Source organism: Muscardinus avellanarius, assembly GCF_963383645.1.
Source record: "Muscardinus avellanarius genome assembly, chromosome: 12".
NCBI classification, from domain to species: Eukaryota; Metazoa; Chordata; class Mammalia; order Rodentia; family Gliridae; genus Muscardinus; species Muscardinus avellanarius.
In genome coordinates, this window is record NC_137798.1 from 4,993,111 (window position 1) to 5,006,045 (window position 12,935).

The window sequence follows — 12,935 nt, forward strand, 5'->3', positions numbered from 1 at the left end:
TGGGCCACCACCCCCGACTCCACTTTTATTTCTTATTTGGAAGCAGGATCTCACTAATTTGCTGAGGCCGCGCAGAGTTGGCTAGGCTGGCTTTGACCCTGCAATTCTCTTGTATCTGCCTCCCAAGTACTGGGATTAAAAGCATGTGCCACCACACGTGGCTCAGATTCAAATTATTTTTGCCATACCAGTGATTGAACCCAGGAAAATTCTACCTCCGAGCTACACCCCCAGCCCTATTTTTTTTTATTTGTTATTTTTCAGTACTGGGATGGATCCCAGGGGCATTCTACCTCTAAGCTACACCCCCAGCCCTGTTTTGTGTTCTTTATTTTTAAACAGGGTCTCACTGAGTTGCAAAGGGCCTCACTAAGTAGTTGAGGCTGCCTGCAAATGGCAATCCTCCTGTCTCAGCCTCCAAAAGCTGGTATTACAAGTGTGTGCCACCACACCCACCCAACTTTTATTCTTTATTTTGAAACAGTCTCACTACGTTGCAGAGGGCCTCACTAAATAGCTGGCTGGCCACCAACCTATGATATCTCCTGTCTCCATCTCCCAAGAACTGGGATCACAAGTGTGCACCACCATGCCTGGCTTTATGTGTGTTTGTGTGTGTGTGTGTGTGTGTGTGTGTGTGTGTGTGTGTGTTTAATGTACTAGAGATTGAACCCAGGGCTGTTTCTACCTCCAAGCCATACCTCCAGCCCTATTTTTTATTCTTTATTTTGAAATAGGAGCTTACTAACTTGTGGAGAGCCTCACTAGTAGCTGAGGCTGGCCAAGAACTTGTGATCTTCCTGTCTCAGCCTCCCAAGTACTGGAATTACAAGCGTGCACCACTATGTCTGGTTTATCCTACTTGTTTTTAAAGATTACAAATTTTAGCCAGGCATGGTGGCGCACGCTTATAATCCCAGCATTTGGGAGGCGGAGACCAGAGGATCATGGCTTGCCAACAGCCTCAGCTACTTAGCGAGGCCCTTCCACAACTCAGTGAGACCCTGTTAAAAAAAAAAATTGGGGCTGGGGGTGTAGCTCAGAGGTACAATGAGCCTGAGTTCCATCCCTGGAACCGCAAAAAAAAAAAAAAAAAAAAAAAAGAATAAAAAATTAGGGCTGGGTTGTCACTCAGAGGTAGAATGCCCCTGGATTCCATCCCCAGTACCACGATAAATAAATAAATAAATAAATAAATAAGCTGGGCTGGTGGCGCATGCTTGTAATCCTAGCACTTGGGAGGCTGAGACTGGAGGATCGTGGTTCGTGGACAGCCTCAGCTATTAAGTGAGGCCCTTCGCAACTGAGACCCTGTTTTGAACATAGAAGAGTTTTAAAAAATAGGGCTGGGTGTGTCGCTGAGAGGTAGAATGCCCCTGGGTTCCATCCTCAGTACTAAAAAGCCAAAAATAAATAAATAAAAAACCCACACATTTAGCTAGGCAGGCTTGGTGGCACAGATCTTAATCCCAGTACTTGGGAGGCTTAGACAAGAGGACCACAAATTCAAGAACAGCTTCAGCAACTTAGATCCTGTTTTCATGTGTTTGTGTGTTTGTGACACTGGGGATTGAACCCAGAGGCCTCTGAGCTAAACCCCCAGCGCAATTTTATTTCTTATTTGAAAACAATACCTCACTAAGTTGCGGAGGGTCTCTCTAAATTGCCAAGGTTGACTTTGAACCTGCGCTATCCTCCTGTCTCAGCTTCCCAAGTATTGGGATTACAAGCTTGCATGTTTTCAAACAAAGTATAGGGGGATAGCCTGGAGGTTGAAGGCCCCTAGTTTCCACCTCAAGTACTAAAAAACAAAAAAGACTAAATTTGATTAGTACCTTTTGGAATAGACTGACACATTAAGTGTTAACTATAGAAGAGTTCTAGTGGCCAGGCACGGTGGTGCAGGCTTGTAATCACAGCATTTGGGAGGCTGAGACTGGAGGATTGTGGTTCGAGGACAGCCGCAGCTACTTATTGAGACCCTCTGCAATTCAGTGAGACCCTGTTTCAAAATAAAGAACGAGGCCGGGCGTGGTGGCTCATGCTCTTAATCCCAGCGCTTGGGAGGCTGAGACAGGAGGATCGCGCGGGTTCAAAGCCAGCCTCAGCTACTTAGTGAGGCTCTCAGAAACTTAGTGAGACCCTGTTTCCAAATAAAATATATTTTTAAAAAAAGGTCTGGGAGTATAGCCCAAAGGTAGAAAGCCTCTGGGTTCCACCCCCAGTACCACCAAAAATATAAAATAGGTCCGGGAGCGTAGCCCAGAGGTAGAAGGGCTTCCAGGAACCCCAGTACCACAGAAAAAAAAGCTTAGCTTAAAGATAATTTTGAGCCGGCCATGGTGGCACACGCTTGTAATTCCAGCATTCGGGAGGCTGAGACCAGAGGATCGTGGTTCGCAGACAGCCTCAGCTACTTAGTGAGGCCCTTTGCAACTCAGTGAGACCTGGTTTCAAAATAAAGAATAAAAATTAGGGCAGGGGGTATAGCTCGGAGTTCAAATGCCCCTGGGTTCCATCCCCAAACCTGCAAATAATAATAATAATAATAATAATAATAATAATAATAATAAATAAGGTATAAAAAATAGATCTGGGAGTATAGCCTGGAGGTAGAAAGCCTCTGGGTTCCACCCCCAGTACCACCAAAAAAATAAAAAATAAAAAAAAGAATGAAAAATAGTGCTGGGGGTATAGCTCAGAGATAGAATGACCCTGGGTTATATCCCCAGTGCCTAAAAAAAAAAGGAGTTCTAGTACTTTTTTATTTTTCTGTAATAAGCATGTATTGCTTCTGCAGTAAGACAAAAAATGAACTACTTTCAAGAAAACAAAAACTCATTTCCTGTGGGAAACCTTCCCAGATTCCCACCTTGATGGAAATAATCCCTTTATTTCCTTCCCTCCTGAGACTTTGGTCCTTTTTTTCTAGCGTGTCCACCCCGCCAGCCTGCTGACTCCCAGACTGGGGTTCATGCCTGATTAACCTCCACGTCCCCTGTGCCTAGCACATCTCCATCGCAGGAGCCATCTATAAAAGCCGACTGGAGGAAGGACGGAGGGAGGGACGGAGCCTGCTCACACGGGAGGAAAAGCTGGGTTGCAGAAGGATAAGTTTTGCTCTCTACTGGGGATGCAGCTCTGCTAGATAAATTGGTGGTGAGGAAAAGCGAGGCCAGATGAGCAGCCCGACCAGGGGAATTCATTTCCCCCTGGATATTAAAGATGGTATCTGGCCGGCGTGAGGCCGCCGGGGCTGTCAGCAGTTCGTGCGTGGTTCTGGGTAGAGCTCGCTATCTCCTGCTGCATCTGCAGACCAGTTTTGCAAATGCAATAAAGCCCTGGCAGTCTGGGAGCGCTCCCTCCTGCCTCCTCTCTGCCCCTCCTCACCCAGCCCAGAGCTGAGCATAGACTCCAGCCCTGCCTGCCCTCTGCCTCATCCACCTGGCTCACCAGGAGAGGTGGCTCCAGAAAGATGGTTCCCAGTGCCTAGGGCTGACGGCTTCACCCCTGTGTCTAACCTCTAAGGTTCTAGACACTTTAAAAAGTTGTTTTGCCAGGCGTCGTGGTGGTGCACGCTTGGGATTCCAATACTTGAGAGGCTGAGCCAGCAGGATCATGGTTCGCCTGACAGCCTCAGCTACTTAGTGAGGCCCTCTGCAACTCAGTGAGACCCTGTTTCAAAATAAAGAGTAAAAATAGGGCAGGGGGTGTGGCCCAGAGGTATAAGGCCCCTGGTTCTCCTAGTAACACACACACACACACACACACACACACACACACACACACACACGGTAAGGTGTGAAGATGTAATTCATTGGTAGAATGTCAGAATGTCACTGGGTTCAAATTCCCAGTACCCAAAAAAGAAAAGATTAAGAATACTTTTATTGCCGGGCGTGGTGGCGCACGCTTCTAATCCCAGCATTCGGGAGGCTGAGATCGGAGGATCGAGGTTCACAGACAGCCTCAGCTACTTAGTGAGGCCCTCTGCAACTCAGTGAGACCCGGTTTCAAAATAAATATAAAAAATAGGGCTGGGAGTATAGCTCGGAGGTCTAATACCCCTGGGTTCCATCCCCAGACCCACACACACAAAAAAAGAATACTTTTATAAGTCTCCCACCTACTTCTTGGTGCAAGAAAGAAAAATCATGTACACTTGTGTGTCCCCATCCCATCCTTTTCTGGCTCTCTGAATATGTGTGTGTGAGTGTGTGTGTGTGTGTGTGTGTGTGTGTGTGTGTGTGTGTGTGTGACACCCAGACCTATATGTTTGTGTTGTGGGGGAGTAATTGAGATTGAACCCACGGGCATTCTACCTTGAGCTACACCCCCAGCCCTATCTTATTTCTTCTTCTTTTTTTTTGTTGTTGTTTTTTGTTTGTTTGTTTTTTTGTTTGTTTGTTTGTTTTGGTGGTACTGGGGTTCCTGGAAACCGGGCTACACTCCCAGACACCTATTTTTTATATTTTTATTTGGAAACAGGGTTTCCTAAGCCAGCACGGCTGGCTTCGAACCTGCGCGATCCTCCTGTCTCCGCCTCCCAAGCATGGGGATTACAAGCGTGCGCCACCATGCCTGGCTATTATATCTGCTTTGTGGAAATAACAGGAACATCACAATGAAAGCAATATTGAAAACTTTTCAAAATGAAGTCAAGAGGCCATGAAAGGAACAGAATCTAGGCACGACTCAGGCTGGCGCTGGATTGGGAACTTGGTCACTTCATAATGCCGGCCTCTGGACCCAAGGGTTGTCGTGAGCCCAGAGGCTCAAGGTGGACTCGCTCTGCAGACACTCCCACTGGGTCTGTTATTCTTTTATCTTTTTTGTTTGTTTGTTTGTGTTTTGGTTTTTTGCGGTACTGGAGATGGAACCCAGGGGCCTTCTGCCTCTGAGCTACCCTCCCCAGCCCTATTTTTATTCTTTATTTTAAAACAGGGTCTCACTGTGTTGCAAAGGACCTCACTAAGTAGCTGGGGCTGTCTGCAAACCGCCATCCTCCTCTCTCAGCCTCCCGAATGTGTCAGGACATCTGGCTAGTCTGTCTTCTGTTGGTCATGTCAAGTAGCTTTTGAGTTCTTTTCCAACTTCAAAAAGAGAGAGTGTGTTTATGTGTGTGTGTTTTACTAGGGATTGAATGCAGAGGTATTCTACCTCTGAGCTATACCCCCAGCCCTATTTTATTTTGAAACAGAGTCTCACTAAGTTGCTGAGGCTGGCCTTGAGCCTGTGATCCACCTGTCTCAGCTTCCCAAGTACTGGACTACAAGCCGGGACCACCACTCTTGGCTAGGAGTTTCTCTTTAAATAATTTTAATTAGCCAGCTAAAATCGTGTGGTGGCACACGATTGTAATCCAGTACTTGGGAGGCGGAGACAGGAGGATCACAGATTTGAGGACAGCCTCAGCAAGTAGTGAGGTTCTCAGCATCCTAGTAAGACCCTGTTTCAAAATAAAAAATATAATAGGGCTAGAAGTGTAACTCAGAGATAAACAGCCCTGGGTTCATTCCTCAGCACCAAAAGTAAATAGGGCTAAGGTTAGCTCAGAGGTACAATGCCCCTGACTTCAATCTCCAATACTAGGAAAATATAAACAATTTATCTTTATAAGTTAATTGTCTCTAGAATTTCATTGCAGTAAAACAAAGCTGACGAATGCAGTCACCTTGTAATGACTTAAGAATCATTTGCCAATTATAAGTTCCACTTTCCTTGCCTCCTTTGAAACACTGACTCAGATATACCTGGAACCCTGTTTTAAATTTATTTATTTATTTATTTTTTAGCCGAGCATGGTGGTGCACACTTGTAATCCTAGCATTTGGGAGGCTGAGACAGGAGGATTTCATTTTGAAGACAGCTTCAGCTACTTAGTGAGGCCCTCTGCAACTCAGTGAGACCCTGTTTCAAAAATAAAGAATAAAAAATAGTGCTGAGGGCTTAGCTCAGTGGTAGAATGCCCCTGGGTTCCATCCCCAGTACCACAAAAAGTTTTTAAATAAATTTTTTTTTTAAAATAAGGGCTGGGGGTGAGGTTCAGAGGTAGAATACCCCTGGATTCAATCCCCAGTACCACAAAAATAACAGATAACAGATATCTGGATTTGGGGGGGGGGTACAGACTAGGGGTAGAACCCAAGCATTCTACTTCTGAGCTACACCCCAGCCCTTTTCATTTATTTATTTATTTATCTATTTATTTATTTACTTATTTGTTGTGGTACTGGAGATTGAAGCAGGAACAGTCTACCTCTGAGCTACACCCCCAGCCCTATTTATTTATTTATGTTTATTTCTAGCTAAAGTGTTAGTCTAGGGAGTAAAGAGCAGGGGTAGGAATTACAGAATAATAAATTAGACCAGTTAAATAAAACCCTGTAGGATTTCTAGATGTGGTGGGCGACGCCTGTAATCTCAGTACTTGGGAGGCTGAGACAGGAGGGTCACAGGTTCGAGAACAGCCTCAACAAGTACTGAGACTCCTCAACCTTGTGAAGCCCTGATTCAAATTAAAAATAAAATAAAGCCCGGCGTGGTGGCGCACGCTTGTAATCCCCGCGCTTGGGAGGCTGAGACAGGAGGATCGCACAGGTTCGAAGCCAGCCGCAAGGGCTGGCTTAGGAGACCCTGTTTCCAAATAAAAATATAAAAATGGGTCTGGGAGTGGAGGCCGGAGGTAGAAGGGCTTCCAGGAACCCCAGTACCACCAAAAAAAAAAAAAAAAAAAAAAAACAAATTAAAAATAAAATAGAGCCCGGCACGCTTGTCATCCCAGCATTCGGGAGGCTGAGACCGGAAGATCGCAGTTCACGGACAGCCTCAGCTACTTAGTGAGGCCCTCTGCAACTCAGTGAGACCCTGTTTCAAAATAAAGAATAAAGCCGGGGGTGGTGGGGCACGCTTGTAATCCCCGCGCTTGGGAGGCAGAGACAGGAGGATCGAGATGGTTCAGAGCCTGCCTCCCCTGCTTAAGAGACCCTGTTTCCAAATAAAAAAATATAAAATAGGTCTGGGAGTGTAGCCCGGAGGTAGAAAGGCTTCCAGGAATCCCAGTACCAATAATAATAATAATAATAATAATAATAATAATAATAATAATAAAATAAAAAATAGGGCTGGGGGTGTAGCTCAGAAGTAGAATGCCCCTGGGTTCCATCCCCAGACCCGCAAGTAGATAGATAGATAGATAGATGGAGGATGGATGGATGGATGGACGGACGGACGGACGGCAGGGCTGGGGCGCAGCCGTCCTGGGCTCCCAGGACCACAGGCGCCCTGCTGGGGCGGACAGCTGGCCTCTGCGGCCCCTGGGTTAGGCTCGGGCTCCAGAGGCGGAGCGAAGGCCACAGGTGGTTTTCGTCGTTGGCTTCGCTTCCTCGAGAGCCAATCCCGAGGCGGACGGGCAGGCTGCAGCCGGCTCAGAGCGGGGCGGGCGAGGGCTGGGGTCCGCCGGCGAGGGCGGCAGACGCGGCGCGGGCGGGCGCCCGCAGGACCCGAGGCCCCTGGGGCCGACCTGGCCGGGCGCCGCCATGCCCTACCTGCTCATCAGCACCCAGATCCGCATGGTGAGTCGCCCGCGGCCCCGCCGGAGCCAGGGCGGGAGCGGCCGGAGCCCCCCCGGGGCCGCAGGGGCCCGGGGCGCCAATCGCAGCCCACCGGGCAGCGGGCGCCCAGCGGAGGGCACCCAGCGGAGGGCACCCAGCGGAGGGCACCCAGAGGAGGGCACCCAGCGGAGGGCACCCAGCGGAGGGCACCCAGAGGAGGGCACCCAGCGGAGGGCACCCAGCGGAGGGCACCCAGAGGAGGGCACCCAGCGGAGGGCACCCAGCGGAGGGCACCCAGAGGAGGGCACCCGGCGGAGGGCGCCCAGAGGAGGGCACCCAGAGGAGGGCACCCAGCGGAGGGCACCCGGCGGAGGGCACCCAGCGGAGGGCACCCAGCGGAGGGCACCCAGAGGAGGGCACCCAGAGGAGGGCACCCAGCGGAGGGCACCCAGCGGAGGGCACCCAGAGGAGGGCACCCAGCGGAGGGCACCCAGCGGAGGGCACCCAGAGGAGGGCACCCGGCGGAGGGCGCCCAGAGGAGGGCACCCAGAGGAGGGCACCCAGCGGAGGGCACCCGGCGGAGGGCGCCCAGAGGAGGGCGCCCAGAGGAGGGCACCCAGCGGAGGGCACCCAGCGGAGGGCACCCAGAGGAGGGCGCCCAGTGGAGGGCACCCAGAGGAGGGCGCCCAGTGGAGGGCACCCAGAGGAGGGCGCCCCGCAGGCGGAGGAAGGAAGGGGGCTCACCTGGACAGGACGTCCCGCGGCGCACTGGTTAAAATGGGGATTCTTGGACTCATGCCTGGAGTTCCTGAAATTTCCCAAGAATTTGTATTTGGAAATATGTGCTCCAAATTATTCTTTTTTTTTTTTTTTTTAGAAAGTGATTTTTAAAGAAAGTTTTTTATATATATATATAAAGTTATATAATTATTTCATTAGCTGGGCGTGATGGTGCACACCCGCAATCCCAGCTACCTGGGGGGCTGAGGCAGGAGAATTGCAAGCTCAGGTTAAGTCTGCAGGAATGCTCAGAGGTAGAAAACTTGTCTAGCACATATAAGGCCCCAGGTTAGACACATAGATGATACACCAAAGAATTCACTCTTTTTAATATGTAAGTCAATGGATTTATGTATTTATTTTTAATTTATTTTATGGTACAGGGTATTGAGCTCAGGAGTATTCTACCTCTGAGCTACACCCCCACCTGATTTTATTTATTTTTAATTATTTATTTTGCGATATTGGGCATGAAACCCAGAGGCATTCTACCTCTGAGCTACACTCCCAGCCCTATATTTTTTATTCTTTATTTTGAAACAGGGTCTCACTAAGTTGCAGAAGGCTTCACTAAGTAGCTGAGGCTGTTTGGGTTCACGTTTTGCGAACCCAAAACGCAATCCTCTGGTCCCAGCCTCCTGAAATGCTGGGATTACAAGTGTCCGCCACCATGCCCAGCCTGACTTTAATTAATAAGAGTCTCACTACTTGCTGAGACTGTCCTCGAACCTGCAATTCTCCTGTCTCAGCCTCCCCAATGCTGGGATTACAAGGGTGTGTACCTACCTGCCTGTGTATACGTTTGTTTGTTTTCCTTTGGGGAAATACTGGGGATTGAACTCAGGGTCACTCAACCTCCAAAACATACTCCCAGCCGTTTATTTTATTTTAATTTTATTTTTTTGCGGGTCTGGGGATGGAACCCAGGGGCATTTCATTTGACCTCCGAGCTACACCCCCTCTCCTATATTTTTATTCTTTATTTTGAAACAGGGTCTCACTGTGTTGCAGAGGGCCTCCCTCACTAAGTAGCTGAGGCTGTCCGCAAACTGTGATCCTCCAGTCTCAGCCTCCCGAATGCTGGGATTACAAGCTTGCACCACCACGCCCGTCTTATTTATTATTTATTTATTCATTTTGTGGTACTAGATCTTGAACCCAGGGGCATTCTACCTCCAATCTATACCTCCTACCTCCAGCCCTTTGTGTGCGGGTTATAGGGAATTGATTCCAGAGGTATTCTACCTCCCAGACCTTTATTATTTTCTTTCTTTCTTTCTTTCTTCTTTCTTTCTTTCTTTCTTTCTTTCTTTCTTTCTTTCTTTCTTTCTTTCTTTCAGCACGGCCTCATTAGGTTGCTGAGAATCTTGCTTTGCTGAGGCTGGTCTTGAGCCTGCGATCCTCCTGTCTCAGCCTCCCAAGTACTGGAACTACAGTAGTTGGTGGCATGTCCCACCACACCTGGCTCCAACCCTTTTTAAAAAATATTTTTGAAAGCCGGGCATGGTGGCACACGTTTGTAATCCCATCATTCGGGAGGCTGAGACTTGGAGGATCACGGTTCACAGCCAGCCTCAGCTACTTAGTGAGGCTCTTGGCAACTCAGTGAGACCCTGTTTCAAAATAAAGAATAAAAAATAGGGCTGGGGGTGTAGCTCAGAGGTAGAATATCCCTGGGTTCCATCCCCAGTACCACAAAATAATATGTATATTTTTTTGAGCCGGGCATGGTGGAGCACCCTTTTAATACCAGTACTTGAGAGGCTGAGATAGAAGGATCATAGGTTCAAGGCCAGCCTTGGAAATTTAGGAGGCTCTCAGCAACCTAGTGTGACCCTATTTCCAAATAAGAAATAAAAAATCAGGCTGAAGCTGGGCGTGGTGGTGCACGCTTGTAATCCCAGTTCTTAGAAGGCTGAAAGTGCAGGATTGCAGGTTCACAGCTAGCCTCCTCCGCTACTTAATGAGGCCCTCTGTTTCAAAATAAAGAATAAAAAATAGGGCTGATTAGCCGGGCATGGTGGCGTGCGCTTGTAATCCCCGCGCTTGGGAGGCTGAGACAAGAGGATCGCACGGGTTCGAAGCCAGCCTCAGCTACTTAGTGAGGCTCTCAGCAACTTAGTGAGACCCTGTTTCCAAATAAAGTATAAAATGGGTCTGGGAGTATAGCCCGGGGGTAGAAAAGCCCCTGGGTTCCACCCCAGTGCCACCGAAATAATAATAATAATAATAATAATAATAATAATAAAGAATAGGACTGGGGATATAGCTCAGAGGTAGAATGCCCCTGGATTCAACCCCCAGTACTTGGGAGGGGGAAAAAAACTGGCTGAGGGTATAGTTTGGAGGTAGAATGCCTCTGGATTCGAACCCTAGTGCCACAATATGTGCATGCGTGTGTGTGTGTGTAAAATGTTATTAGCCCGTCATGGTGGCCCTTGTTTGTAATCCCAGTACTTGGGAGGCTGAGACAAGAGGATCACTGGTTCACAGCCAGCCTCAGCTACTGAGCCTGCTCCTCCACGACTTAGACCCTGCCTCAAAATGAAGAAATAAAATAGGGCTGGGGGTGTAGCTCAGAGGTAGGATGTCCCTGGGTCCATTTCCCAGTACTACAAAAAAAACAAAGTTGTTTGTTTTGTTCTGAAACAGGATCTCACTAGGTTGGTGAGTCTAAATCACTGACACTGCTCTCAAACCTGTGATCCTCCTGTCTCAGCCTCCAAAGTACTGGGGTGCGCTGCCGCCCCGGCCCTGTGTGCAAGTTCTTGTCAGACACGTGTCTTCGTGCCTCTCGTTCCCCAGGTGTCTGATGTACACACACGTGAGAGGTGGTGTCTGGCGTGAGGGTGCCCATAGTTATGCAACCTCGAATCCACTTGGGGGAGGGAGGCCCCACACTGCTGGCCTGATCATGGGAGGACTCTTCCCCTTCCCACTTACTTACCATCAGCCTCTGGGATCCTCACTCCTGCTTCTGCCTTTACCTGAAGCTTGCTGGGGGGCGGCGGGGGGGGGGAGCAGGAGGAGGCCTCCCTCCTCCGTGGCAGGCAGCCCAGCAGCCACTGTGGTTTACCTTGCAGGAGGTGGGCCCCACCATGGTGGGTGATGAGCACTCGGACCCCGAGCTGATGCAACACCTGGGGGCCTCAAAGAGAAGCGTCCTGGGAAACAACTTGTGAGTAGTGGCGCCCGCGGCACCTTCCTCCGACAGCCTCTCTTGCCACCGGTCCCTTTCTGCCACCACCAGGCGCAAAGGCAGTGCCAGCCTGGGCCCTGCTACCTGCAGGCTCTGGTCCTTCTGCGGCACCTCCCGCCCCTCCACCAGCGGACAGCTGCCCCACTGGCCTTCCTCCCGGGACAGCCTGTTCCCTGGGCCTGAGCCTCTGTGAGTGGGCTGTTTCATGCCCTGCCCCTTCTGCTCTGATGTGGACCTGGTCAAGCAAAGAGAGGTCCTCTTTTGTTTTTGTGGTACTGGGGATTGAACCCAGGGGCACTGTACCTCTGACCTACACTGCCCAGTCCCGTTTTATTTTTTATTTTGAAACAAGGTCTCACTAAGCTGCAGAGGGCTGAAGTTCCTGAGGTTTGTTGCCAACCTGCAGTCCACCTGTCTTGGCCTCCAAAGTACTGGAGTTGCAGGCGTGGGCCGCCACGCCTGGCCGGAGCAAGGTCTCTGTCTTGAAGATCTGGCCCAGTAACAAAGCTCAACCCCGGAAACAGGGCTGCGTGTTCCTCCTCCCGCTCAGCGGCTGCCTGGGGACCCAGCCTCTTCCCCCGGCATCCCTCACACCGGCAGCCGCTGAGACCACTGATTCCTTTCTGCTCCCAAACCCTCCCACATACTTTCAGAAATCCTGATAAGCACGGCCAGGGTGAGCCCAGGTCAAAGGGGAGAGAACTGACCCAGCCCCCGGGTCAGGGTTAGAGGGCAGAAGCCAAACCCAGCCCTTTGCCACAAGCCTTTGCCTCAAGATGCTCAGCCTGGATCTGCCTCAAGGCCTTTCAGCACCAAATAATCCTGAAAAAGGGGAAACCAAGTATTCCTCATGTCAGGGAGTGGAATTCCTGAGCCCAGAGCTACTACGGACCAACCTTGTTGCTCCAGGACGGCAGGACAGTCAGGGGGCTCAGGGGGTGGGGAGCCAGCCCCAGCATGGGCAGACACTTCCTGAACAGTGGGTGCTCAGGGCGTGTGCGGCTGTTGCCAGGCTCACTTGGGCCTAAAGCCACAGGGAGCTTGTCCAGCCCCTCGGCATAAACGGAAGTCACTACCTTCACGAGGCTGCCCCGCGGAGGGGACGGGAGGGGATGGGATTCGGGCCTAAGTGCTCAGCAGGGAGAGGAGCGGAATGTGCAGGGCCTGGCCTCACGGCCACCTGGTCTCCACCTGGTCTCCGCAGTTACGAGTACTACGTCAACGACCCTCCGCGCATCGTCCTGGACAAGCTGGAGCGCAGGGGCTTCCGCGTGCTGAGCATGACAGGCGTGGGCCAGACGCTGGTGTGGTGCCTGCACAAGGAGTGACCCCGCGAGCCGACTTGAGACAGGGCCCCGGCCAGGCCCGCACGGCCTGGCCTGCCCCTTCCAAATGATTGCCCT

The 12,935-nt window shown here is 50.3% G+C and overlaps 1 protein-coding gene across 1 annotated transcript; it reads left to right on the top strand.

Annotated features, from left to right (window-relative positions):
• Positions 1-7,538: 7,538 nt before the first annotated feature.
• Positions 7,539-12,860, top strand: GCHFR (GTP cyclohydrolase I feedback regulator; the record flags this gene model as incomplete). The annotated part of the gene is made up of 3 exons (XM_080706723.1): positions 7,539-7,574; positions 11,417-11,511; positions 12,737-12,860. The coding sequence occupies 3 exons, from the start codon at positions 7,539-7,541 to the stop codon at positions 12,858-12,860; spliced, it is 255 nt and encodes an 84-aa protein (XP_080562849.1).
• Positions 12,861-12,935: the final 75 nt, after the last annotated feature.